This window comes from Daldinia vernicosa (assembly GCF_022497035.1).
Source record: "Daldinia vernicosa strain CBS 139.73 unplaced genomic scaffold F5Y00scaffold_11, whole genome shotgun sequence".
NCBI lineage: Eukaryota > Fungi > Ascomycota > Sordariomycetes > Xylariales > Hypoxylaceae > Daldinia > Daldinia vernicosa.
The window spans coordinates 806,170-833,334 of NW_025953927.1; the positions used below are offsets into that span (position 1 = coordinate 806,170).

The 27,165-nt window shown below is 47.2% G+C and overlaps 11 protein-coding genes across 11 annotated transcripts; 7 read left to right on the plus strand and 4 right to left on the minus strand.

Moving 5' to 3' along the window:
• Positions 1-132: 132 nt before the first annotated feature.
• Positions 133-1,629, plus strand: F5Y00DRAFT_20119 (amidohydrolase 2). The gene is made up of 2 exons (XM_048005347.1): positions 133-882; positions 961-1,629. The coding sequence occupies exons 1-2, from the start codon at positions 255-257 to the stop codon at positions 1,359-1,361; spliced, it is 1,029 nt and encodes a 342-aa protein (XP_047867281.1). The 5' UTR covers positions 133-254; the 3' UTR covers positions 1,362-1,629.
• Positions 1,601-3,424, minus strand: F5Y00DRAFT_20123 (PLC-like phosphodiesterase). The gene is made up of 2 exons (XM_048005348.1): positions 2,601-3,424; positions 1,601-2,549 (listed from the first exon to the last, which is right to left on the minus strand). Exons 1-2 carry the CDS (start codon positions 3,287-3,289, stop codon positions 1,898-1,900), a joined length of 1,341 nt encoding a protein of 446 aa, XP_047867282.1. The 5' UTR covers positions 3,290-3,424; the 3' UTR covers positions 1,601-1,897.
• A 783-nt stretch (positions 3,425-4,207) lies between these two features.
• On the plus strand, positions 4,208-5,947 carry F5Y00DRAFT_20133 (SUR7/PalI family-domain-containing protein). Its single transcript, XM_048005352.1, has 3 exons — positions 4,208-4,844; positions 4,903-5,093; positions 5,144-5,947. Exons 1-3 carry the CDS (start codon positions 4,653-4,655, stop codon positions 5,700-5,702), a joined length of 942 nt encoding a protein of 313 aa, XP_047867283.1. The 5' UTR covers positions 4,208-4,652; the 3' UTR covers positions 5,703-5,947.
• Positions 5,948-6,869: 922 nt separating this feature from the next.
• F5Y00DRAFT_20215 (DWNN-domain-containing protein) lies at positions 6,870-9,234 on the plus strand. The gene is made up of 3 exons (XM_048005368.1): positions 6,870-7,286; positions 7,337-7,619; positions 7,675-9,234. Exons 1-3 carry the CDS (start codon positions 7,115-7,117, stop codon positions 9,065-9,067), a joined length of 1,848 nt encoding a protein of 615 aa, XP_047867284.1. The 5' UTR covers positions 6,870-7,114; the 3' UTR covers positions 9,068-9,234.
• An 897-nt stretch (positions 9,235-10,131) lies between these two features.
• On the minus strand, positions 10,132-11,885 carry F5Y00DRAFT_230990 (uncharacterized protein). The gene has a single exon (XM_048006977.1). The coding sequence runs from the start codon at positions 11,616-11,618 to the stop codon at positions 10,746-10,748; it is 873 nt and encodes a 290-aa protein (XP_047867285.1). The 5' UTR covers positions 11,619-11,885; the 3' UTR covers positions 10,132-10,745.
• Positions 11,886-13,891: 2,006 nt separating this feature from the next.
• Positions 13,892-14,751, plus strand: F5Y00DRAFT_20314 (uncharacterized protein). The gene has a single exon (XM_048005392.1). The coding sequence runs from the start codon at positions 13,966-13,968 to the stop codon at positions 14,623-14,625; it is 660 nt and encodes a 219-aa protein (XP_047867286.1). The 5' UTR covers positions 13,892-13,965; the 3' UTR covers positions 14,626-14,751.
• Positions 14,706-16,462, minus strand: F5Y00DRAFT_267959 (uncharacterized protein; the record flags this gene model as incomplete). The annotated part of the gene is made up of 7 exons (XM_048012164.1): positions 14,706-15,041; positions 15,090-15,180; positions 15,242-15,504; positions 15,571-15,654; positions 15,709-15,783; positions 15,904-16,024; positions 16,097-16,462. 7 exons carry the CDS (start codon positions 16,460-16,462, stop codon positions 14,848-14,850), a joined length of 1,194 nt encoding a protein of 397 aa, XP_047867287.1. The 3' UTR covers positions 14,706-14,847.
• A 541-nt stretch (positions 16,463-17,003) lies between these two features.
• F5Y00DRAFT_20308 (uncharacterized protein) lies at positions 17,004-19,270 on the plus strand. The gene is made up of 7 exons (XM_048005388.1): positions 17,004-17,668; positions 17,751-17,787; positions 17,852-17,919; positions 17,987-18,077; positions 18,138-18,234; positions 18,295-18,558; positions 18,650-19,270. Exons 1-7 carry the CDS (start codon positions 17,489-17,491, stop codon positions 18,960-18,962), a joined length of 1,050 nt encoding a protein of 349 aa, XP_047867288.1. The 5' UTR covers positions 17,004-17,488; the 3' UTR covers positions 18,963-19,270.
• Positions 19,271-19,655: 385 nt separating this feature from the next.
• F5Y00DRAFT_20565 (uncharacterized protein) lies at positions 19,656-21,664 on the plus strand. The gene is made up of 2 exons (XM_048005429.1): positions 19,656-19,695; positions 19,780-21,664. The coding sequence occupies exon 2, from the start codon at positions 19,993-19,995 to the stop codon at positions 21,445-21,447; it is 1,455 nt and encodes a 484-aa protein (XP_047867289.1). The 5' UTR covers positions 19,656-19,695; positions 19,780-19,992; the 3' UTR covers positions 21,448-21,664.
• Positions 21,630-22,881, minus strand: F5Y00DRAFT_20569 (cell division control 14, SIN component). Its single transcript, XM_048005431.1, has 2 exons — positions 22,367-22,881; positions 21,630-22,297 (listed from the first exon to the last, which is right to left on the minus strand). The coding sequence occupies exons 1-2, from the start codon at positions 22,781-22,783 to the stop codon at positions 21,812-21,814; spliced, it is 903 nt and encodes a 300-aa protein (XP_047867290.1). The 5' UTR covers positions 22,784-22,881; the 3' UTR covers positions 21,630-21,811.
• A 2,264-nt stretch (positions 22,882-25,145) lies between these two features.
• On the plus strand, positions 25,146-27,032 carry F5Y00DRAFT_231019 (isoprenoid synthase domain-containing protein). Its single transcript, XM_048006978.1, has one exon. The coding sequence runs from the start codon at positions 25,815-25,817 to the stop codon at positions 26,994-26,996; it is 1,182 nt and encodes a 393-aa protein (XP_047867291.1). The 5' UTR covers positions 25,146-25,814; the 3' UTR covers positions 26,997-27,032.
• Positions 27,033-27,165: the final 133 nt, after the last annotated feature.

A 27,165-nucleotide genomic window follows, 5' to 3' on the forward strand; every position in this document is an offset into this window, starting at 1 on the left:
GGGGAAATAGTGGGTTTCCAGTAGGAGGTCATGGCGGGGTAAGGTAGTACAACAGGTAAGGCAGGGAGTAGCTTGGGAGAATACACTAGAGAGAGGCAGTCGCGTGAAGCTTTAGATGAAGCTTGCTTGGTTACTTGGTTACACTACAATTGTTTTTAAACTTTACCCTTCTAATCTCTATTTTCTACTATTCGAAGCTTAGCCCGAATAGACCAATTAGATTAGGTAAATAAACCAAGGAAAAATACTCAAACATGGCTGCCGATATTCCTATCATCGACGCACACATTCACCTCTATCCCGAATCAGAGCTCTCAACTTTAGCATGGTCCACACCTGACCACCCATTGAATAAACAGCACTCGCTGGAAGAATATAGAGCTGCCACCGACGGCTCTACGCCCCAGGGTTTCATCTTCGTAGAGACGGACCGGAAGAATGACCTGGAAGCTGGGGAGAAAGGCTGGGAGTACCCGCTGCAAGAGGTCTCCTGGCTGAAACGTATCGTCACCGGCCAACCAAAGCCGGGCGAGGGCCATACCGCGGAAGACGCCTCGCTATGTACCGCCTACATACCCTGGGCACCATTACCCAGCGGTGTTGCCGCTATGGAAAAGTATCTTGACCTAGTGAAGCAGGAAGCGGGCGAGAGCTGGCCCAAGGTCAGGGGCTTCAGATACCTGCTGCAAGACAAGCCCAACGGGACCATGCTTCAGAATAACTTCATCGAGAGCTTGAAGCTGCTCGGCCGCCGGGGCTTCGTGTTCGACTTAGGCGTCGACCAACATAACCGCGGCAGGACCCAACTCGAGGAAGTCGTCGAGATGATCGACCGCGCACATGATGGCGTTCCCGAGGACCAGAGAGTCACGTTTATAATCAGTCCGTGCCCACCTCCGCCCCCTTCTCATCCATACCTACCTAGTGTAAAGCCCCAAGTAAACTAACAACCCCACACAGACCACCTCTGCAAACCCGACCTCGGCATCTACAACGTCCAAACCAGCCCGTCCTTCATCGCCTGGCGCACCGCCATCTTCACCCTGAGCAAGTGCAGCCGGACCTACATGAAGCTATCAGGCGGCTTCGCCGAGATGCCCGAGGCCCTGCGGCAGCGCTCCCCCGAAGACATCTTCGACGCCATCAGCCCCTGGTTGAGCGTTGTGCTCGCCGCCTTCGGCGCCTCCCGCATCATGTTCGCGAGCGACTGGCCCGTATGCACCGTCGGCGTCGGCGACGACGCCTGGCGAAAGTGGAAGAAGATCGTCGATCGCCTGTGCTGGATGGCCTCGTTCGAGGATGAGGAGAAGCGCATGATTTGGGGCGGCACGGCGCTTAAGGCGTATGGTATCGAGGCGTGATGATGTGGTGTCGGCTGTTAACACGGGAGAACATTGATGCTATATCCCCATCTGTTGTCGTGTTGCGTATATGGCCTACGGATGTTTAGATCTGAGGGAAAATTGTTGAGACGTGTTTAGGAATTTATTTATATGGTTAACTGTGTGGCTGTCTCGCAATAGGCTAAGCTAAAAACGGTACGTAGGAGACACTGTCTTGATGATTTATTATAACACATATTTATCGTTAAAACGATACCTCGTAAGCCTTAATACGACGTTCCGAGTATAGGAGTTGATATTTGTCTGTGGATTTGTCCTCTTGTGCAATACCTACAAACTTTCTAAAGTGAACTCTCCTTACACAAATAGCGACAATATTTCGTAAACCCGATACGCATTGCGGAAAGATGACTCCTATTAAATTATAGATTAAATCCCGAAGATAAATCGCGTCAGTGTCCAATGCCATGATCCGAGACGCATGCTTGAACGCAACATACGCTCCCTCTATAAATATGCCGCCCACGCGATGACTCCATGAATGCAAAGCCTATTTAACATAGAAACGCCCAAAATGCCATTAGCATTGCCAATGGGTATACGAATTCGCTGCTAAGTAGTCTACCCGCTCCGTTCGTGTTCTTACCGCAGCATTGGCGGTCGTAGGTGACATTGTTCATTTGAGCAGCCACTTCGAAGACGGACCCTGGAAACCCTCCCATGTTGTAGTAGTCCACGTTCAAGAAATTTGGCGGTCGCCCCCATTCAGCGCGGCAGTTGTTGGCGGAAAGACCAAGGCTACCAACTCCTGTCACGTTGTTCGTTACGTTCAGCTCCGTCCGGGCGGGCACTAGCATATCAGCGCCGAGGATGGAGAGCTCAATATTTAGGTTATGGTTAATCATGTACAGCCGCTTCTTGGCATCCTCCTCGGACAAATTCGGTGGTCGTTGCACCGTACAAGGGAATGTCTGGTCAACCGGGTCGAACGGTGTCTCCCACAATTGCGAGAACTCGTCTAGGAGCCACGGGTATTCTGTTTGGTTTGCCATGTAATCCATAAACATCACGACTCTTTGTCCTTTCAGAATCATTTCGCTTAGAGTCGGCCAATCATCCAAGGCCATAGGAACGTAGGGTGGCGTGTAAATATACCGTAGTATGCCAGTCTGCTCGATATATGGCACGTATAAACTGGGAACCGAACTATAATACGTTAGCTGCCGTCTCTGCAAAGAAGTTTAGGGCTAGGTTTACTAATTTCCATTGCCTAGTAGTATGGTGACTACGTCGTAGGGGTGAGCTGCGACCCAGTTCCTCACTTGGGTGAGCCAGTCGGTGATCGGGCCAGCGTCAAGGATATCGCAGCTCGTATGACAGAAATGAGGCTCGCTTCCTCCAGTGGGCCATTGTATTTGAGCCTGGATAAATCGTACACCGTCGTTTAACTGAGCAGTAACATCGTACTGTTGATTTGCTGCCAAATTGTTTGGCGTGATAAAGGGGGAGTTGTGGCAAGCAACTTGCGTAAGGTTGCTATATTTTCGGCTGCAAAACTCGGGATAATTATTGCATGGTTGCGTATTGGTCACTTCTGGCGTGGGTGAAGTAGTAGAGGAAGTCATGTTCGCGCCAGATAATGCCGTTGACGTTACAACAGATCCAGTCAGGAACGTCACTGTCTCGCTCTTTTCGGACTTAACTGTAGATTTTGTTGTGCTGTTGGAAGCTATAGAAGTACCATCAGTCTCGGTCTCGATTGAGCCAAGGTCGGTGCCCAGAGTAATCTGGGTAGTAAAAGACTGATATGCATCGGTTGGAGTTGTGACTTTAGTTAATGAGACTGTCGAGCCGGTCATAGTAGTTCTATCGTCACTGATAGTAGTCTGTCCAAGAACTCCGGCGACCGTGGCTAACAGCGCCAGGCTTCCGAATGGTGGTGCCATAGCTTCCTAGGGATTGTAGGGAGAGGATTAAGTGTAGTTAGGCATGAAGAAAGTCATTTGAGAAGACTTGAATTTGTTCCAATCACCCGAAGGAAGAAAAGACTTTTTAGAAATTGAGATGATAATGTCTCTGCTTCGGCAACGGGTTCCAGCAACGTGCCCACCCCTGGTGACTAGGTCACTTGGTGGTAAGTCTGGGCACTTGGTGTGGTGGGCTGTAGGTACTTTTAGATACATGTGAGCTAACTTTTAAGTTCCAAGGAAGGCTGAGCTACATGTACCTTACTATGATTAGTAAAAGGCTATTGTAGTGTATACGATACCGCTTAAGCGGAACTGTCGAGTGGTGGATAACGAGCCATTCTGAAGCAGATTGCAGGGAAAGTGACAGGGTTTACATTGCGTCTGTGGCTGGCTATTGCTTCCGTTCGCGCTAGGGAGTGAAGTGATGTCAGCGGGAGCATAGAAATACGGGGCGGAACTAATAAACCTTAGTCAAGCTGAAAAGTCCCAATTTTCATTATCAAGTCGATCAGTATCAAACCATTTTTAGTGTCTGCCTTTAGCACGTATCTAACATTATCTAACGGGACACTTATGCAAAGGTACCTGAATCGCATTGATCTTCACGTATTTGAATAAACTTCCTAAATAGTTACGCAGGATTCGAAATTAAGCGCAACCCCACGAATATAACAGGGATGGTTGACACAAAATAAAGGGCTTATTGCATAGCCTTTCGTATAACCCGAATAAGCTTGTTTCAAATTTTTGATAGGTACCCAATATCTGGTTCACTGCTACAGCGCCCACAAAGGGCCTTGGCGAGTGGCAGCAAGATCCGTTACCCGGCAGTCGACATAAGATGTGCAAGGGTCCTCTGACTTCCTTGAGTGGGTCAACCTTACCTTGGGAAGCTTCTAAACTCTACACAGTATGTAAGCTTCAAAAAGGAGTAAATGTACAGTTGTACCTACTTGGTACCTCTCTAGCATCAATCATGTTGACCAATCAATAATACGGATTCGTACCTCATATGCAATGATCGCCTGCTCAGATCAGGCTTTCCCCCCAATTGACCTTGCTGACTAGTCGACTAGCTGACGATCTCAACGACAACTCAAAAGTGTACTTTTTCATCTTCTATGTTACCCTATTTTCTTTCCATGCACTAACGTGCATTGCGTTTGCCCGTTAGTTGTTTTCAACGACTATTCTCAATCTCCGCATTCCAATCTGACTTATATCTTCTGACCAGTTTATGAAATCTGTGGTAAACTACATCTACATAAGCTGCTGCGACTAAGTCCTGGGAGATTGGAGAAACCCGGCGGCGCACTTTACACTCGAGGATTTATCGAATATGCCCTTTGGATCTCTCCCCAATTTTCGAAGGCGACCGGCGACAGCGACGTCTTCCAGCGATGGCCAAAAGGAAAACCCCCAGCCTAGCATTGAAAACCCGGCCGTCTTAAAGAGGGAAACTAGAGCACGTCGTGTTTTTATCGGGATATCATGCTTCTGCTATTTAATAGCTATTATCTTCTTGATTTTGGTAAGACCCAATTCTTCGCTTGCATTTGGACAATACTAACCACCTATTTATATTCTAGGTTGAGATAGGAAATACGAGAAATTCCCCGGTCATACGTGACATCTACTTCTTCAAACTCGATCTTTCCGACATTCTTCCCCAATCTGCGCCGACAAGTTTGACTTTGCAAAACTCGATCGCACGGACTCTAGGTTTGCACGATTTCTATCAGGTTGGCCTCTGGAATTTTTGCGAAGGATATAATACCGAGTATGTGGAAACCCTTACCTATAAAAACCCCCAGCTAACAAGAATATTAGTGGAATCACACATTGTTCAACCCCGGCTACTCTCTATTGGTTCAACCCAGTAGAGATCCTACTTGGCGAGTTATTTTCTGGAGCTTCCATCGCGTTACCTGCCGAAGTGAACGAAATCTTGAACATCTTACACATCGCCTCGAATATCATGTTCGGATTTTTCATTACTGGGTTGCTTCTAAACTTCGTTTTGATGTGCCTGGCTCCAGTTGTCGTGTACTCGCGATGGTGGAGCGGTCCTTTAGGTTTCCTCGCCTTACTTTCTACGCTGCTGGTGTTGATAGCTAGCGCCCTTGGCACAGCCATGTCCCTTATCTTTAAATACGCCTTGACATCACAGACCGACCTAAACGTCAATGCTGATGTTGGTTATAAGATGCTTGCATTTATGTGGATAGCAACTGGATTTACATTGATTTCCTTTATTATCCATGCTGGTTTATGCTGTTGCTGTACATCGCGCCGGGACATCCGTACTGGGCGAAGGACCGCAAGGCATGCTAACGAGGTTACATCGAACGAGAAGAAAGGTAGGACGACAGCAGCCGCTTCGGATTAATGGTGGGAGGCCTTCGAGCCACTGGATAGAGCAGACATTTCTACGGAGATTCTTACCGAGGAACTAGAATATTTCATGTGTTTAATCTTTACTAGGATAGGTAGTGGTTATAGACTAAGGGGACTGGGATTGGAAGGACATTCCAGGAAAAATCATTAGTAGCATACTTTTATCAATCAATCAGTCAATTTACAAATAGTTAATATATGATGGCGCGAGCAGTATGTCTGATTGGCCTATATGTGTTATGTACCTGCTTGTTTGTATAATGTGACTTGGGTATATGTACATGTATACATACATATACTTCTACCGGGCAATATATGTGACAGGTTCAAGGTAGATTAAATGTTGGAAGGTTCGGCTGGTGCTCGGGAACTAAAGACTTTGCAATCGAGATGAGAAACAGACAGAACAGCAAGAGAGTGGGGTGAAAGTCCATATGTTGTCACGTGCGCAATTTACATACCTATCTCTCAATGCCTAAACGTTTCTACAAGCACGGCTACCGCACGGAAGGATCTGACTAATATATCCGCCTCTAAGGCCACCTCCTCCCGCGCTAGTTCTCTTCATTCACAACCACCAAACTTAACTAACGGTTCCTTCCTCTTCTCGCACTATTTACTAACCTACTCTTTCCCACCCAAACCCCATCATTTCCATCACTTATTTCTTCCAGATTATCACTTCTGCATCAAGCTATACGTCTTGTTGCTACGATTTTCTAGTATCGCGACCAGCCATCGTTCTCGCTGCTGTCTCCGCCTTCTGCGACCGTGCATCCGAGATTCTGACCAAGATCGACTAACCATCATTCTCTCGTCTCTTTCGATCGCCTTCATTCAGCAGCGCCGCTATACAACTCAAAGGACAAGCAATGGTTCGCTGATCCGTCGTGAACTAACTTACAATCAGTAAAATTCTGGTAGGATAGGCTGGTGGTCTTAGGCTAACGAGATTTTGACGGTACTCTTGGGTCGTGGTGTGGACTTCTGGTGGCATTTTTGCCTTTTCATCACAGGAGCTGATTTGGTGGTCAAGTCCGCCTTTGGCTTTGTACATCTCCATTTTCTTTACTGGAGCATGAGCATTCTTGTTCTTCCAGGTACAGACTGAATTGATACCCATCTACTTTTTTTTTCCTCTTGCCAGTTGGTGGTCCATAAGAAGAAAACAGGAAAGAAAGCGAGAGTTACAATAGTCACGCAAAATTGTTCCGAAACAACCAACGAAAATACAAAACTCTCACTAAGTTTGCGCACAACTCTCAACAAATTTGCATCAATTGCATCATATATTACATCCAACTCTAGGATCGTCTGTTGCCCAACACTTCGCGATTTATTGCGATTTTCTTCCCCTTTCTACACATCTTGTGACACGCTTTAGGCGTATTATTTTTATTCATCATGACTTCCTCTGTGTTTTTCAAGTTCAAGTCCCAAAAGGAGCCGTCGCGTGTCGAATTTGACGGCACTGGTATCTCAGTCTTCGAACTCAAACGTGACATAATCGTAAAGAGTGGCCTGGGCGATGGAACGGACTTCGATCTAGCTATCTATTCTGAAGACGGAAGTGAAGGTATGTTTTTCTTTCTAGATAACTTGATGATGGTACTAATTAGCCTGTAGAATACGACGATGATACAACTATTATACCTCGATCTACCACAGTTGTTGCTCGCCGACTTCCACCTCAGAAACCCGGCGCAGGTCGAGCTGCTCGTTATGTATCGGGAAAGATGCCAGCGAGCGCAAAGAATTCGTCACGACGCGAGAACGCGACTAAGGCCGCCAAACCCGCCACCATTGGACTCACACAGATGAGTGCGGCATTAACCGAAGAAGAGAAGATGATGGCCATGTTCCAAGCTCAATCAGACCAGTGGACTGCCCAGCAAGAGGAGATGTCTCAGTAAGTTTACTAGTAAAACGCGATCTTGTTCTATATATATGCTAACGAATGATAGTCAAACTGCAGTATACAAGCCAGGCGCAAAGAAGCCTGCCAATGTCCCTGATCATGAACCCCCAAATGGTTATATCTGCTATCGATGCGGACAGAAGGGACACTGGATTCAAGTCTGTCCTACTAACGACAACCCTGAATTTGACAACCGTCCTCGTGTAAAGCGAACCACAGGAATCCCTCGTTCGTTCCTGAAGACTGTAGACAAGTCAGCACTCCAGCAGACTGGCACAGATGGCGAGGAAGTCAAGCCACCGGCTGGTGTCATGGTCAATGCAGATGGTGAATTCGTGATCGCAGAGCCTGACAAGGCTTCATGGGAGCAGTACCAAGCAAAGACAAAGTCGTCGTCAGCTGCTCAGAAAGCAGCATCTGCTGGGGATAAGGATCTTGAAGAGAAAGGCCTGCTGTGCGCCATCGACAAAAGGATGTTCATAGACCCAATGAAGACTCCATGTTGTGAGAAGACGTATTGCAATGATTGCATCACCAATGCTCTCATTGAGAGCGACTTCATTTGCCCAGGTTGTCAGACGGAAGGGGTGCTAATTGATGACCTCAAACTAGATGATGAAACATCTAATAGGATTCAAAGCTATCTTAAAGAAAAAGAATCACTTAGAATTAAGGAACGATCAAAGAGCCCCGCCGCGGTAAACTCTCCATCCCAGGCATCGGATAAGAAGGGGACGCCTGAGGTAGACTCACCCAAGGACCAATCATCAGTTCCAGAGAAGGCTGCCCTAGAGAAGACTAAGTCACCTACTCCCCCTGTCACGGCTATTAAATCTCCTTCTGCAGAGGCACCAAAGAAGTCGTCTACCCCTGCCCCATCATCTAGTTCTAGTGAGATTCCTAAGCCCCAGGAGGTAGCCTCTAAAAAACGGCCGGCGGAGGATTTATTAGAGAACCCCAAGATTCCGAAGGGACCCAAGGCTATGCAGAGAGCGCAAGAAGCTACGGAAATGCAAAATACGATGCAGCCAGGTATGAATATGCCTGGTATGATGCCTAATATGATGCAATACCCAATGAACTCTATGAATGGCTTTGGCCAACCTAACATGAACAATATGAATATGGCCATGATGATGGGCATGAACCCCATGATGAACCCCATGATGGGTATGAATGGAATGATGAACCCGGCAGCTTTCCAAGGCATGAACGGTAACGGCATGTTCGGGGGTAACTTTGGAGGCATGAACGGTGCTGGTATGGGTAATATGAATGGCATGGGCATGAATGGTGGCTACAACAACCCTCAACCACACAGACCCAATTTTACGACGCCGAACAATGACAACGACGCCTACTTTCGTAAGCCTGTCAACCCAGGACGACACCAGAACAAGCAACGCCGAGTTCGTCCCAGTGACTACCGGGAGCTATAAAATCCCTTTCACATACGAGTACAACATATTTCATCCCTTTGCACGACGAATATGGCCACAGATTTTACAGCCACATCGACACTCCTACGACTGTACATTACACAACCACACTTCATTGCATCTTGATTGATAGGGATCAGTCACGGGCGTTAGATCGATAGGGGTCCACGGTTGGACACAAGAAGGGAGGATTAGCCATCAGGGCGTTCGGCGTTTTCATCATTATCATGTTTACTCTCGATCTGCGCAAGCAGCATCGGCGAGAGTAAAGAGGCAGGGGTAGGAACTGGTGCTGATTTTTAGGGGGGGTGGTTCTTTCAGGGCCGGGTTTGCATGAAGCCTTTAGGCGATACGATCATGACAATGTCTCATTTGGGTGCGGTATGGTACAGGCTTACTTTCCTTCGAGTTAGAGAAGGGAAGAGGAAAATAAGAAAAAAGGTTACAGTAGAGAAGACTCCAGATGCAGGATGCAGGGTTCGCAACTAGAAAATACGAATCAAAGATGGTCTTCCTCGAGTTTGATATCCCCCGCCTGGTGTGTTTGTGAGAGCGTAGTTTAGTAGATTACTGACAATACATGAATGTGATTCGTTGCCTACATGCTTAAGTATTCGTAGTCCATAAAGAAGTTCTCTGCCTTGAATCGCATTGTTCCAGGCTACGAGTTATATTTTGGCCCCTGTTTACCTTCCTACACAAAGTGGCTTGTTCCTATTGTCATACCCTCATATGCGTTTAGTCGCCCATTCTCATTATCCACGAGTTAGCTTAACTTTGCCATCCCTTTCCCTTTCGAGAAGTAACAACTCTTTAATCATGACGACGTATTATTCTACCATCAGCTACCGTTCTACTCTAAAGTGGAGGGTTCCTCATGCCACCGTTGACCTCATGCTAACATAGCCTTAATATTTCAATATTCCATGACGCCCACGTAGAACTATTCCACAGCCCTAAGATAGCCAGCACATTAGCTTATAAGGAATGACCTTTACAGGCTTATTAGCCATCCAGGCAATTAATACAGTCACAATCGCAATGTCGCGATTCATAAGAAGTAGTTTCAAGTTTGATGGATAGATTCAATAGTCCTCTATCCACCTTGCGGTGGCAGCTATAGTTGACAAAATTCTGCCTTCCCAATCCATCCGTAGGTCTCTCCTTTTTAAAGGCAGAGGAATGATTATTTACAGTGTGGCTTGCCCAGACCTTCATATTGGGCCGAATCCGAGACCACTCCATTTAATTCTTCTTTTAACATCCCCAAAAGCCGTCGCCGTTCAGCTCCCCGGCAGACGGTCTCGCTGTGTTTCGCTAGAGCAGGCTAGTCTCGGGGGAGAAACTACTGCTTCAAATATGTTGTCGGAAACATACGAAACGATCGCACGATCGGATTTCGTCTCTCGACGGTCTCAATCGTGGGGGCCGTAGCATCGACCCTGATGGGTGGGCGCATCGGGTGCGGCAGGACTTGATCAATAAGAACCAGCTTATGACCGGGTCTGCCGCAAAAAAACCCGTGCTGATGCAATGGAACAACTGGACGAGCAGAGCGAAGAGAAAATTTGCCGCTCTATGCCCGTTAATGAACGAACAGCCTCGATATCTCGTATCTTCGGCCTTCTGGCGTATTATTATGTGCTGCTTGGTGGGACCCCCCAAGGGGTGCAAGTCTTCACGCGCGTACCACAATGCCGTTTCGGCGGGAGTTGCGCGGGATGTAGTTTTCTTCATCACCGCTGGAGCAAGAGGAGGAGTCGTCGTCACTGAAGCCGCATCGGGTACCGCCACAGTCGATCTTGACGCGGTCGCCCTTGCGAGTAATACCGTATCGTTCGCAAGTGCAGTTGCTGCAGTCTGAGGCGGGTGTGCTGTAACCGGAAAGCGATGAGCTTGGCGATGAGCTGTCCGAGCGGTATGACAGGCTGGAACCGGATGAGGAAACGGGAGAGCTGGAGAAGTCTGTGACGATATCCTCCTCGTCGAAACCGGCGCTACCGAAGCGTGCGGTAAGTTCCTCGATGGTCTCGTCGTCGCAGTAGTCAGCATCTAGGATGTGACGGGTTGCGTGGGGAGACATGGGCTTGGGAGCCACGATCTGCGAGACGGAGAGAGGTCGGCCCTTAGGAATGTCAAGGGAAGAAGGGCGCTTGGAAGACCGGTGCTTATCCTTGGATGACGACGAAGATGATGTGTGCTTAGACGAGCTCTTGCTGGAGCTGTGGGACTTTGATGAAGACTTGCCGGACTTGTCCTTGGGCACGTCAAGGATGTTTAATTCTCGGCCGGTAGTGGGCTCGACGGTCGACGGCTCACTGGGGTTGTGCGAGACATGGTATCCATCGATGATGTAGTAGTACCAGTATCGCTGGCCAGCCTCGAGATTGCCCTGAAATCGGAAAGTACCCTTCCACGAACCTGATTTGCTGGAGGTCTTGTCCTTGGAGAGGGGGATCTGGCCAACGTAGTTGTCCCAAGAACCGAGCAGGTGGACGGACTTGATGCCAGAAGAAACGCGAAGAGAGAATGACAGTTGGATGGTCGACATTGTGATTAATATGCTATTGCAAAAATTGTCGTTTTTAAAAAAAATTTCAAGGGGCTTTCTGAGCAAGGAAAAGCTAGTTTCTCGTTCTATTAGGGGGTTTAGCGGTAGTGAATTAGGGGTATAGTTGACCGGCAACTACTGTTGTGTATAGATTTTCTCGTTTTAGGTAGGTATTAAGTTGTAAGAGCACAGCTCTTGTGTATTAAGAATGGTAAAAAGAAAAAAAAAGGATTAGAAGAAACTAGAAACTAGCTTTTGGTGTTTGAGTGCTTGCTGAAGAAGAAAGAGAAGAAAAGGAAAACGACAGAGGCAGGCTGTGTCGTATTATATGAGTGGCGGCGGCCGTATAGAGAAGCTAAGGGTGCGACTTAATATCGAGACTAACACGTTTGGTTTGTTTCCCTGTCTGCGGTGCGGACAAGACGCCGCCCACGGCAGCTGGATGTGCGGGGCCGCCCATCAGCATCAGGGATGGGATCGTAGGTTCTGTTTGGCCGGTAGCACACATCTAATTCGACATAATGTCACTTGAGCATTCATCTCCCGCCCTAAACCATTCCAGTCTTCGGTGCAACGAAGATGATGTGTGCCGGACTGCATGGGTTGGCGGTTAACCCAGAGTGGAGGGACTGATAGAAGCGTAAGTACAAGGGTACCGATTTTGAAGAATAAATAGAAACTGGACGGGAAACAGGGCCAAGCTAGTCGGGAAAAGGCGAGTGGGCGTCTAAACCCCTGTAATGATTGGCCGATGGCGACATGCCGGCAGCCAATACCAGTTTTCGCCAGTCACATATCACACATCGAGGTGTTGCAGCAGACGAATCAGAGAGGAAGAAAGCTCTTCTCCATCGAGATATTCTTCCTGTTTATTCAAGAAGCCAACTTCGGACTCAACAAACCAGCATGGTTAGATCCATGTGGTCCATGTAAACGAATGCGTGGATTTTCCTGCACTCTCATCTGCAGGCCGTCATGAAGGCCTCATTGGTGAGGTGATGCAATTCCACCTACTAAGCTTAGGTTAGCTTCGCTAATTGACAGCGGCCATTCAAAGAGGTGGATTGTTGATCTAGAAATTCGACAAGGTAATATTCGAATTGGCAATATAATATCGAATATAATATGAAGTACTTAGGTAAGGCATATCACAACTAGATAGAGGCCACGACTGGGATGACAGGATGATCACCCGCTAGGGAAAAGAGAACGGATTCCATCACTTCCATCACCTCCAAAGCGATGACGGATGTGCAAGAAGGATCGATAGGTAAGTGCACTTCTCCATGATACCCTGTCTTTCGGGAAGGATTTAGGTAGTAAGTCTAGAACTTCAACAAGCTCTAGCGGATATCAAATAGTTCGGTTAGCTATCGCTACGTTGCTGCTTAGCCGGGCGACGGCAACGGAGTCCAGGTTGAACTTCATGCAGGTCATGTCACTACTAGCTCCGGCGGGTAGGCGGGATAAATGACAAAGAAAATCCACCGTGCGGCCGTGAAAGTCCGAAGCAACGGTCCATCTCGGACTTGTTTATCAATATTATTATCTTGGTGGGATGATGGCTCCATGTATGCTGACAGCCCTACTGCAGAAGGGCAGAAAGAGGGGGGAAATCGAAAAATAGGAATTTCAAGTTGAACCTGGTCAAAGTACAGTACATAGGTACATAGTAAAGTGGAGGAAAAAGATGGATCCGCGGCCGGGAAAATCCCGGATAGCGCTTAATACCATAGTGCATACATTAGCGTTATGCATAACCAAGGTATGCAATAACTGACATGGGACGTCCTAACCTCTGAATGGCCCGAATGATCAACCTTAATCACATGACTCCCCCTTGGCACAGCGCGTCGATGCAAAGCAACAAAATCGCAAATGCAAGTTTGGTGATCACGCACTAAAAACCACCATGAAGAACCTGGAAGAATTCTTGATTCCTCTTTGAGACCCATCACCGAACCCACGTCCACACGAGCCGGCTCTCCACCGAGATCGTCCCTAGATTGGAACTTTCCACTACCCATCCTGCCATCGGTTCCCGCCCTTCCTTTCAAAGCAAGGGTGGACACTAATGGTAGTTTATTCCTCTCTTAGGAAGTTCGCTAACTCGGCTAACAAGTCTTGCGCGGGTCGGTTCCTGGTTGCAGTCTCTAGCGCGGTTCTGGCGCTTATTAGTCCTTGTAAATTCATCCAAATGTTATGAGCAGACGATCTCGACTGTACATAGTAAACCTTGGAACTGTCCCGTGGATGAAGAATATGTACGTAGGGTATCAACAAGCGCGTATCGACATAGGCTAACAAGTCGAAGCGCATTAACCGGGCGTCCCGATAGAACGTCATCATGGTTGCGACGGGACATTCCGTAGAAGAAGGCCTCGTCACCTCGGTCACTGAGTACGTCAGGTCCTACATGTCGAATTACGACGGCTCTCATGATTTCAACCACATCAAACGTGTTGTAGGACTTGCCAAATTCATCCATGATCACTCCCCCGGTAGCACTACGCGAGATCCGCAAGTTGTCATCTTAAGCGCCCTTCTGCACGATGTAGGAGACAAGAAATATCTAAAGCCGGGCGAAGATGCTTCAACCCTGGTATATGAGCTCCTTCTATCTCTAGGTGCAGCGGAGCAACTTGCGAACCGAGTTCAGACGGTCTGTTTAGGCGTTAGCTATTCGAGCGAGATCAAAGATCCAGCTCGCGTCCAGGATCTCGTCAAGTCTCACCCTGAACTAGCAGTTGTTCAGGACGCTGATCGACTCGATGCCATCGGGGCTATTGGGATCGGAAGAGTCTTTACGTTTACAGGTGCTCGGACTAAAGCATCCATGGCAGATTCCATCCAGCATTTCCACGACAAGCTACTAAAACTCGAAAGCATGATGAAGACGGATGTTGGACGAGAACTTGCCAAAGCAAAAACCGAGAAAATGCAAGAATTCCTCAAGTGGTGGGATGAAGAAGCGGCCTTTTCCAGTGGACTACCGGCTGCGGTCTAAGAACAGCTTGACCGCTTAACTATTTCCTTCATGCTACTATCATCGTCTATCTAGTTTGCACATACGCCAACAACACATTAGATTCCAATTGGAAACCTCAAATCAGAAATATCTTTACCGGCCCAGATTTTCTTTTCCCAAACGAAGACTCTTCGTCTTCATGAGAGTCAATCGTGAAGGGTGCTCTTCCTCGCCTTATTCTAGACCACCAACTTCCTATGCTCACGAGTATGCAAAACATAATGGACTATCATGTACGTCCATGACTTCGCGAATTTTCACCATTCCTCCTATGTCACCCAAATCCATTGCAAAGTCCAGGGTGACGTTCGTATAAGGCTTGTCGCCATAATAGTTGTACGGATATGCCCATTGTGTATCAGGACCCCCTATATCCGACCTCCTAGATTTCCAGTCTACTCCTTAAATTAGCAACAAGGACATTCAATCCGAGTGATGCATACCTTCTCGCTGCCAGGTATCCCATAGATGATCTATGGCACAATGATGAACCCAAAAGACCGGATCGACCGTCGAGGACCAAGTGTTCGCCATCTAAGTAATATATGATAAGTCGTATGAAGAGAGATATTGATAATGATAATGGCTTTCTTACGTCGCCAATCATTCCCCCGATACCTAGATGTCCACCACTGTGGACCGACACTCCCTCAATGCCAAGGGTGAGACCCTCGATCCGGTGTTCGAACTCAAAATAGCTACTGGCGTTTAAGACGAAATTGATCGTGCTAGTGTTTAGTGTTCGCAGCATCAGCCAAGGGCTAAAGTCTCGTCGAATACAATGAGGGGTGTACTCGGTATGCCTCCCAGGTCCCATCGACGCGTTGGTTTCGGCAAACGGCCCATTCGGAAGACATCCTTGAATTAGTCTATTAAATCAACTGCTATAAAGATGTGTGTATGCTCAAAGACGAAATTACTCACCGCCTCCTGTCCTTCCAGGTATATCTATGTCTGTTACCCATTCGTCCGGGAAATTGCTAATGTCCTCTATGTAATCGCCGTTACCTTATGTTCGCTCAGCATAGCTTCTCCAAGGGACTTTGAGGCTTCGTCTTTTACCTCCAAATCCATATTTTGGGTCGAAAATCGGCGAGCCTAAGAGTGATGCCTCGTCAACGGCATCTTGTGTCCAATCTATTGGTCTTATTCATCAGCCATCTCTCTTCCTATACGGTGAAGATTTATGGCACAGACCCCAATATCTTCACAAGTTAACAAGCCCATATTCAATCCATCTGATAGGGAAATACCTACGGTACAGATCCGTCATATGAACACTCGTTTCGAAGAGCTTGTTCAAATAGCCATAAGAAGTATCGGTGCCAGCTGATTGTGTTAATGATACATCGGAGCCGTCATAGGAAGGCAATAAACCCTACGGCAAGAAATGTCCCTTAAAGTCTATTAATGCCCGGCTTTAAACATGATAATTGAGACGAGGACTCACGACCCAATGGACGTTGTCTGCTTGGGTAATATGCAATGCTACGAAGTCATCGTATCGAGATTTAACCCCAGCGAACGTGCCAGATGTCTTCCCCGATTTAGACTGAAGGCATCTTACAGCCGATATGAAGTCTAGCCTCTGGTCTTTCGATAGTGTTCTCCTTTTAGATTGCCACCCAGTTAGCCGGTAATCTGCTAGTATGTTCGCCCCGCCACAATCAGCGAAGACAGTGGACGACTGGACAGACCATTCGTTCCGAACATAAGATGCCCCGCACGATTCTTCAGATCTTCCCGATCGTATTCGGCCTAAGGCCATATTTATGATCATAAAAAAGATAGAAACGAACGAAGTAGGGACCGGCATGGTGATACGATCTGCAGGTGGATAATTTGGGAATAATGAGCACCCGGACTCTTGGGAATTAGAAAACAAAGCCACCCTATATAAACCATCACATTTAGACTAACCGCATAAATCACCCCGCGGGTGTCCGTTGCTTTGCACTGACCTACTAGAGATATGCTATGCAGTAACGCAAGGGATATCTGGCCGAACAATCCCAAGCACTAGCTAAAAAACTAACTAGCGACGAATAATCAAAATATGTACGATTCTACGGATAAGACCTTACCGGATCTCATGTTTTCATAGCTTATATCGACACAACTCTGCCTACGCGGCATATGTGTATTAGTCTTCACCAAAAACTTTGATATCCCGAACTTAACCTAATAAGTCAAAGACCTATAGTACGAGATGGTAGCAATAAAGCAACATATAGATACACTTCAAGGCCGAGGTTTCAGACCCTTAAACGCCGAAGGATAAAGCGCCGCGAAATTCCCTGTGACAGCTTGAAGGGCCCCTTTGTGATAGACAGACTAGCTTCAACTAACGCACGTCGCCCCTGGCAAAAAAGCAAATTCTCCCTTCCGAATGCTAGGACCCTCGATCCACCTAGGTACCACTACCACGAGGACGCCGTGTCGATCCGAACCTAGCACGCCTCGTGGTGTTCCACACACAGACACCCCGTACCAAGGCGGCGGGTCGGCTTTCTCGGACATAACGACAGCGGGCTAGGCGGCACCTAAGAACTCCCGCACATCTTATCACCAACAAACAAAACGAAACTAGCAAACGGAATTAGTCGACCCCTTGAAATGCTCCATCCAAGGCGAGCCGTAGCCGTATTTAGGCGTAACGCAAGCCTCGTTAACTGGACAGGAAAGACGGGATCGCCTTTGCATCCTAGCCATACATACATATCGGTAACAAAGCTGCTTTTGTCCATAGGCTTGGGGTAGAAGCCTTATTTTTTTATGTAGTCACTTCTAAGGGGGCTCTGGGCAAAGGACACTTGTTACCTACGCTCCAAGGCCCGAGACGATGGAGTCAAGAGGCGTTCCGGACCCTCACGGTCAGACGGCGACCGGCATCAACACGGAGATCGGCATCAACGGGTGGCTGATTGGGTTCTCGACTATATTCTACGCGATCAGGCTTTACGTTCGCATATCGATCACGAAATCCCCCGGCGTCGACGACGCGCTCGCGGGTATTGCCTATGTAAGCCTTGCTGTCTTACCTACTCGCTAACGACTACCGGTTGGGCGGCTTCGAGGGACGACTGCTAATTCGTAGGGGTTAGATGTTGCTCGTCACGCATTGTGGGATGGATATTAAAGGTACGTCTTTTTACATATACATGATGGCACGGTACTGGACTGCGATGCTAATGGTACTTGGAAGCTGAGTTCCTTGGTAGAGAAATCCAATTAGGCACCGCATCGGAGGACGTCGTGGCTGCATTCTTCGAGGTGTGTATTTCTGCTTTTACAGAGCTGCCATGCCATATCATGTTCCTTAATACTGATCGATTGCTAGTCGTTGACGATTCAGACACTGGTCTACTTTTGGACGGTTGCTCTAGTGAGGCTTGCAATTCTTGCTTTTTTGCCTCGAATCATCCGAGATAGTGAGTATTCGAATCATGATTCACGAACATACTCCTCAATACTAAAACTATGATGTCTAGGGAATATTACCATAATTTCATGGGTCGTGGCATTATTAATCCTCGCTCAAACACTCGGCGCTTTTTTATACAGACTCTTCGAGTGTGACTCAATGCCGTAGGTCGCATGTTTAAAACTTCGAGACTTGTCTAGGTAAATATTAACGTGTTAGTGTAGGGATATCCTCAAGTCTCCGACTACGAAAGGACTTCATTGTATCGATCCTAATGTCCATAACAGCATGATGGTGGGACACGCCATAGTGGGCGTTGTTATGGACGCCATTCTCCTAATACTACCTATCTGGATGATATGCGCCAACATGCTGTGGTCGAAGAAGATGATTCAGATTATATTGGTCTTTAGTGTTGGGTTGGCTGCGGTGGTTATAGGGGTTGTGCGTGTGGTCATAATATCGAATCTGGACTTTTCTAAAGCTACGTGCGTCGTACCAATCCCTCCCCCCCTCCCCCGAATCGTACTCCCTAACCCATAACCCCATTTCTCGAGGCTAATACCGCATGGTCTACAGAACGTATAATTTGCCCTCCCTAGGAATTTGGACAAACCTCGAGAGCCATATCGGCTTATGGTGCGGCTGCTTCCCTGCTTTACAAGCAATCTTGCGGATTAGGTTTTCGTCTAACGGATTTAATGTTGCCGGCACGAGCAGCAACAGTAATCAGAACGGAAAAGTGACAGGAAATACTGGAATAAATAAAGTATACGGAAGAGACGGGGAGAGCTGTAGCGCGGTGGACGGTGAAAGCCAACGTGCGATCGTATTATTAGAAATGGATAAATTTAAGATGACAACGCGAGATGGAGATACATCTATTGTATGAGATATCTTTTAGTGTGTTGGAACTTTGCGGTCCAGGGGCGTAAGGGGAGGCAGAAAACATTGCCGGCATAATATTTTATTTTTCTATCCTTTTAAACAGATATTCCCTTTGTAATAACCTCTAAGACCTGGGTGTCTGGGTTAACTTTCTACAGGTTAACTATGATCTTGGGATTCTTTAATATAAGTTGCCGCACGGGTTTTATCGTACCCGTTGTCGCACATAGGGAGGGAAAGAGAGCTAATCAAGTTCCACTATGTAATATGTAATATATAAGCTGAATAATGCACAGCTATTAAATACCTACCTCTTAAATGTACATACATATTTAACTGATTATGCGGTACCTTGCATTAGACCGCCCTTAGAAGTTCTTTATCGACCACGGCTATGTACCAGTAATTGCAAAGCTACCCCTAACTACCTAACTCTTAAGTGACATCAACTCCGGAACTCGTCGTTTTCGCCATTCGCCAAGGCTATATTGGCCATATTCTTAAGGCACTATCATCGTCACAGCTCGTTAGCTAACCCGATTGTGATACGATGTAACCATATCCTGCAGGCTATCTCACTCGCCCGGGTCCCTCTACCTACTCTACATAGTATATGACGGACTATTTACCTGTTGGTGCCACCAACCCCCCTCAAATCTCACTGCGCATCTAGCCCAATGGGCTTCCGCACAGATGAGAAGAAATCTGCAAAGCCTGTGTGGGCAGGCCGCCGATAGGTAGGCTAGCTTCAGTTTTCGTATTCTATCTACATTCCAGTTCGGATTGATAAAATGTTGTGATCGTTGCTGACTTTTCTCTTTGTCCGTCATGTCTGCTGTGCATACCTATTACCATGAAATGTATTGAATTAAACTTCTTCTCGTTCTTGACGATTGAATTCTCCAGGCGGTGGTTTTTCGTATACATGCGTGTATAATCGGTACAATTATATTATATACCAATTTTACTACATGCGTATCCGACCATAGGTTTACACGGCTAGCTGTCGTTCTGGCAGCCGTCTATCTTACACAATGACGTCCCATCTTCATCCTACCATCGCCGCCGCCGCCATGCTGTTCATCGCAGCCACCGTCCCTCTCGCCAGTGCGGCCGCCTACGAGAACTTAGCTATATTAGACAATGCGGCTCTATTCCCTCAATCCACCGGCGTCTACAACCCCGGCCTCGGGCCCCGCCAATTCGTAGACGGCATGCCCGCGATCCCCGCGCTGCCGCCATTTCCCGGCAAAGCAAAGCGTCAGGACCAGGCGGCGCAATGTCCGGCGGGCAAACATAGCTGTCTAGATCTCGGCCCCATAGGCGCGACGTGGTGTTGCGATAACGACCAGTACTGTTTCCTGAACCAGAACTGGGAGCCGAAATGCTGCGGCGTGGGAGCGCCGTGCGGCTCGCCGTGCGCTGAAGATCTATTATATTGCAACGGCACCGCAACCGTGACTACGACGGTCGCAACGTCGCCCACGACGACGGTTCTAGAACAGACTAGCCTAACCCCTGCGTGCTGCGGACGGGCATGCAGCAGCACTTCCTTCCTCTGCCAGGTGGGCTTTGGCGGGCAGTGTTGCCCGTTCGGGGCGAGCTGCGGTTCCAACAGCCAATGTTTATACCCGCCCACATCGTCCCAATCTCAAATCACCCCCGTCTCGTCAGGCTGCATCGCCTGTTCCACCGGCGGCGGATGCTGCAATGTTGGCAGCACCTGCACGTCAAGCTTAGTCTCCGCGACGTCGACGGCACAACTCTGCGCAGCCAACCTGACCATTGTTAGAAACGAGGGGGTGCTCTCGGAAGGTGCCAGAGTTGGCATAGGAGTCGGTGTCGCCGTAGCCGCATCGCTAATCATCGGCGGTGTGACATGGTTCTGGATCCACCGCCGGCGTGTGGCTAAATCGCGCCGCGACGGCGGGACGTTGGTGGGGTCCGGGCACGACGAGCCGGATCTTACGGGACCCTTTATCCCTCCGGGTGCTGCCATGTCAGACGTCACGAGCCCGTCAAGTAGGACGGGTATGAGGCCGCGTCTGCACGAAGACGGGCTTGCGTACCCCTATTTTGGAGCTGATGCCGTCCCCGGACCTTATACGGACCGCGAGGATAACAGCACGCCTAGCAGGGCTCAAGGCGTCGAGTCTAGGTCAAATCCCGGGTTCTCTGAGCAAGCCGCAAGGGCTGCCAACCGTTACCCGGACGCTCCGAGAGACATCGTCCGGCCTGTTGAGCTTGGTACGCAGAAGGAAACGCGGGTGGAGCTGGGTGACAATGAATCCAGTATTTCAGAAAATGATTCCGCTGCGAGTGGTGCTGCGGCGGCCAAAGAGGAGAGACAGGAGGCGTACGAACTTTATGGGAGCCCCGTAACCTCACCAATACCCATGACTTTTGACGAAGCAGAGCGGCAGAGAGCTCAGGAGTCTCCTCCCCCGCCGGACCCGAATCAGAAAGTAGAGAAGAGTGGGCATGAATGAGTAACTGATGACATATGATGGACGTTTGTGGTATATTACCCTAATCCTAACTGTAACGAGTAGATACGAACTTAATCTAAATGAATACGACTGGATGCCCTTCAGTCTGCGGATAAACGCCTCACCTTGGCTTCCTTGCCTTTACCCCCAACGCCGAGCGTAAACATTGTGCGACTGCACTAGACATTATTATCGTCTGCCTTTCATGTATTCCACTGCCCTAACCAAATTTCCCTGGCAAGGAGAGAACCGGCTCAAGTATCCTCCAACTTAGTATAGTAGATCACTCCTTAACTCCCTAAAAATGAAACGTTTTGCAACGTAATAGCAATCTGATAGCTTGAAACGAGGCCCGAGGTTCGCGCTACATCACAACACCCCCAAAAGGTGTGTTCTGTCGTAGGTCCTCCACAAGCTCTTGTACACTGCTCAGATGGCGACCAAGCAGCGCCTGCTTCTCCTCTTGAGACCTAGTCTCGCCATCCTCCGCAGACTTCGGGCGCGCACCATCTGCTGCCCCCTTTCCCGCGCCGGTAAACGCAAAGGCCTTTGCAAGCTTACTAGGGCTGCGTTGGAGCAAGGGTGGGACACCGAGGTCCTGGGCAGCGCGGGCGCTGGGGATGGAGGGCACCTCAGGCATGAGGTAAAAGTACAAGAACTCGACGAGTTTGAGCTTGACGTCGCGGCTCGTGCACCGGTTGCGGAAGAGGGAGGTTATGGTTAGCAGGCCGTCGAGGGCTTCGAAGGTGCGCGTGTTGCGCGGCGCATCGACGAGGGCGGTGACTAGGGTTACTACGGTGGCGGATTGGATTGCTGGGCAAACGTCTGGCTCGAGGAGGTCGAGGAGGAGCTGTCGGGGGGTTATTGGTTAGCATTGAGGCAGCTAAATAGAAAATAGAACAGGGATATCTAAACATACGTTCATATGCATCTCGCGCGAGAAGATGGCCTTGCTCGGCGGGTGCAGCAACAGGACACCTTGAACCAAGTCTAGTGCGCTTAAGATTAGGAGGTCGTTAGAGCCGTCGCTGCCCCTGGCTAAGAGGCGGTCGAGAGTGTTAACCAGGCGCATAGCGACGTTCCATTCGAATCCCTCCTGCAGTTTGAAGAATTCGTAAAAGGCCGGGTCGTCGGTGATTTCATCGAGGGTCTTCGGGGGAAGCGGTTCCTGCTCATCTTGCTGCTGCGTAATGACAGAACCGCGACGTTCTTTACCCTGCGACCGCGACAGGCAAATATTAGCTAGTAGACCCTCGACCTGACGTAGACCCTTGCGGATCTTAAGGCTATCGTAAGATGAGAGATTGTCGAACGCGAGGGATAGGAGGTTCTCCATTTTTTAGGGTTGCTTGTGCTTCTGGTGGCTGTAGTGGCTTTCGGTAAGATAAGATGACGAGGCTAATTCGACTGGGTATAGGCAATGATGTATGCGATGCGACACAAAGATGCGAAATAAAGAATCGAGGCTGGAGAGGAAGAATAAAAAGTACGCCAAAGATGATTGTCAGATACGGCGGAGGTAGATTGTTAATGTTAATACAAAAGGACGAAGAGAATTATTGGGGGCATCGCATTGGAATGATCACCTAACCTCAAAAAAATCAAAAAAGAAGGGAAAAGAACCAACATGCAAGGCTGGTAATTCGTTGTTGGATCAGTGATTGATTCTTCATACCGTATGATAACTTGATAAGTGCTAGTTACAAGGGTTGCCGAGTGTTTAAGTGGGGAGCTTATCGTTAACACAGCAACGGCGGTAGTTTCGGCAGCTACCGTATCCCGCCATCCAGCTATCAAATCCAACTAACCAACCATCCCGGCCCTAGTCTTAAGTGCATTTGGGTTCGCTCTTCCTTAGGGCTAGCTACCACCTAGGTACAATACATAGATAGCATCAGCATGCATGTAACATGCCTTACAGAAGGAAATATGTAACGGCATTGAAGCAATAAGAATCCTTTTATACATAACAACATCTAATTGAGATAGAATTTGATTGCATTTAAATCATATACCTATTACACATTACACGCATTAAAAGCTGGTCATTTCCTGGCAAGGAGGTATTCATGATGTAAGTCTAAGACAATTGGAAACATATGTGTAGGAGTTCCGTATGTACCTAATGTGCCTGACGCATGTCAACTGATAAGGTACAAGATCGATACCAGACCGGAGGTTAGGGATGGCAGGTGATGCGGGGTAAATATGACTGACATATGCCCTGAGTTTACGAAGGGTTATTGTATCGCATTTTTTTTCGCTGGGGACCCACATCACCTTCCTATTTGGCCCAAATAGGTCAACAAAAATTACTGGAAATGGAAGTGCCCTGGTCATTTTTTCATGTGTTGATTGGGTGCATCCTGAAATAAAGTGGATTTTGGCCGAGATTTGATTGGGTGCCTCGTTCAATAAAGTGGGTTTTTGGTCAGGATTTTGATTGGGTGCATCTTGGAATAGAGTGGGTTTTAATCGAGATTCCGACGAAAGCTGCTTATGTAATGGGATTGGACTAGCCACTGCCACACAACCTGCCACAGCCACGTGATGAGCCACAGCTACGTAATCAGCCATAGGGCTTTTAGCCTAGCGCTGTTGCGGGCTTCGGCCTTCGGCCGCAACAACGCTAATAAGGGGTCAACGGAGCTTGCCCCGCTTACGCAGCAGGCAATAGCGCCGCGCTTTTGCTTACGTAGTAATGCGTAAAAGAAAAAAAGGGATGCGAGGTCGAGGACTCGAACCGTGGCTAGGGGGGGTTGTGTGTGGCTAGGGGGCTTGTTATCTGGCTTGTATGGCCGCCCGCCGAGCCGCGCGGGGGTCACGGGTGCGAGGCACGTGCCGAGCGCCCGTGACCCCCAGCGCGGCGAGGCAGGGCGGCCACATTAGGGATTCAACCAATCAAATCAATCGGTTGGCCTGGCCTGGCAGCTTGGCTTTGTTCGTAAACTTAAGGCTATTATGCAAGCCAATAGGGTTGCCTCTTGTTCGAGATTTGCAAATATAATTAGACTTATTTATAGTAAATTTACAACATAATAAATCCTCGCTTTAGCGAATTTTTTTTAAGAATTTTTAAAATTTATATATAAAATAATAAATTTTTTTATATAATAAATTTATTAAATTTTTTAATTTATTATTACGTAATTTATTATATAAAATAAAAGGAATTTATAAAATTATAAAAAAAATAATATATTTTATTATTTTAATTAATTAAGTTAATTTTATTTAAAAAAAGTAAAATTTAAAATTTATATAATTTTTATAAATTTTAATGTTTTAATTAAATTTTAATTATAATATATTTAATTTTTAACTTTTAATTATTAAAATATAAAAAATAATAATAAAATTAACGAAAGTTTTAAATTTATTAAAATTAAAACGTTAATTAAAACTTTATTTTTATATTAATTATTATTAAAATAATATAAATAATATTATTAAATCGATTTAATAATAAATAAATAATAATTAATATATATTTTATATAATAAAATAAATAAAATTTATTAATAAAATTAATATATATATATTTAATTTTTATTTAAAATAAAATTATTTACTTTATAATAAATTTTTATTATAACGAATTTAAAATATTAAAAAATTTAATTTATTATATTAAGGTTTAATTGTATGATCAAGTACCATATCCGTACCTTTTTTTTTTTTATCACGCTAATTGTTACCTTATATCCCACCACATGTGAAAATAGTAACGGTGAGCTTCAACCTCGAATGACCACGGTACTTAAAGAAGCTAATCCAAATTTCTTTTTCGTCTTTTTATTGCCATTATTCCTACAACTATCCCTGAAGGTCTCATTTATGAATCCTACTTTCCTACTTAAAGGTCACATATCTGCCTGCCGTCTCTATGTGTTTCAACTAGCCGCGCAATCCTTCACTGCGCCTCGACTCTGCTGATCGCTGTCTATGATGGTTATCACCCGAATCTAGGACTTATCGATAATTAGGGATCAGTGATCAGGGACCTACAATACCTGGACAGCCTTCCGCATATTTCTACTCTTTTTATATATTTCGATACTACCCACATTCACATGATAATTGTTTTCTAAAAGTCGGCAAATAAAGAAAAACTAATTGGGTTGATTTGCGCCTGCGCCGCGTTCCACTCGGCACGTCCCCACATATTTCCCGTTAGTCCCGTCCACTTATAGTTTGCGCCGGCGAAGAGCTAGGCAACTATAAATCCAGCCGCCTTCTACTCCACTGGAGCTTCGTCATTGGGAAACTTATTAACCTAGTAAACTTAAACTTATCAAACCCCTTATTAACCCAGGAACCTTCTCTTCTAAGAAGAGGGGAAGCTCGGGAACCTCCAACTTGAAACCATGGTTCCCAACGCCAACGCCAACAGTAGCAGTCCTGTATCTAACAGCTCTGTGTCACTGCAATCGCCTAATGCCATCCCTCCCAGGACTTCCTCTACCGGATACATTACTCCCCTTCCGCCTGTCAAATCTGTTCTACGCCCTGTTCCGGAATCTGACTGGTTAAGTCAGAATAACAACCGTCACCAAAGAGGATTCTCTAATTTTGCTGTTCCTATCACAGGCATGCATGCTACCGGACCTCAAGACCCTGCGCGCTATGAGACGGAGGACTTGAACTACACTTCGCGGAAAACGTGGACAGAGCAAAAGGAAAAGGTACTAATGGGTCCCTTCGACTACCTGTTTGCCCATCCCGGAAAAGACTTTCGTACTCTCATGGTCAATTCCTTCAATGCGTGGCTAGAAGTACCACAAGAAAGCCTCGACGTCATTACTAAAGTTGTTGGTATGCTACACACCGCATCCCTACTTGTCGATGACGTCGAGGACAGTTCCTTACTACGGAGAGGTCTTCCTGTTGCCCACAACATCTTCGGCACGGCGCAAACCATCAACTCGGCCAATTATGTCTACTTCTGTGCCTTGCAAGAACTACAGAAACTGAAGAACCCGAAGGCGGTTAGTGTATATACGGAAGAATTGCTAAACCTCCACCGCGGTCAAGGGTTAGATCTCTTCTGGCGTGACACACTCACCTGCCCTACCGAGGAAGAATATCTCGAGATGGTCGGGAACAAGACCGGAGGGCTCTTCCGTTTGGCCATCAAGCTCATGCAGGCCGAATCAGCTACCCCTATCGACTGCGTTCCCCTAGTCAATCTGCTCGGAATTCTCTTTCAGATCCAAGATGACTACAGGAACTTGTCGAGCCCCGAGTACGGGCAGAATAAGGGGCTCTGCGAAGATCTGACCGAGGGAAAATTCTCGTTCCTGATCATTCATAGCATACGCGCAAACCCGTCGAACCTCCAGCTCCTAAACATCCTTAAGCAGAGGACAACAAACGAGGAGGTGAAGCGGTATGCCGTGAAGTACATGGAGACTACGGGAACCTTCGAGTACACTCAAAAGGTAATTGCAATCTTAGTTGAGAGGGCGAGAAAGATGACAGACGAGCTTGACGACGGTAGGGGGAAGAGCACCGGTATACATAAGATCCTGGATAAGCTAGTAATATGAATGGGCGTTACGACTTGACGAGAAGATGAAAAGACGAATGTCTATTTGAATTTCGTTTGGGGGGGGGGGGGGGGGGGGGGTTTTTTTTTTTTTTTTAATTAAAAATATACTATTATGGTAGGGTGGTTTGCGGGTGCGATCAAGGTGGGCATTAGGAAACCCAAATTTC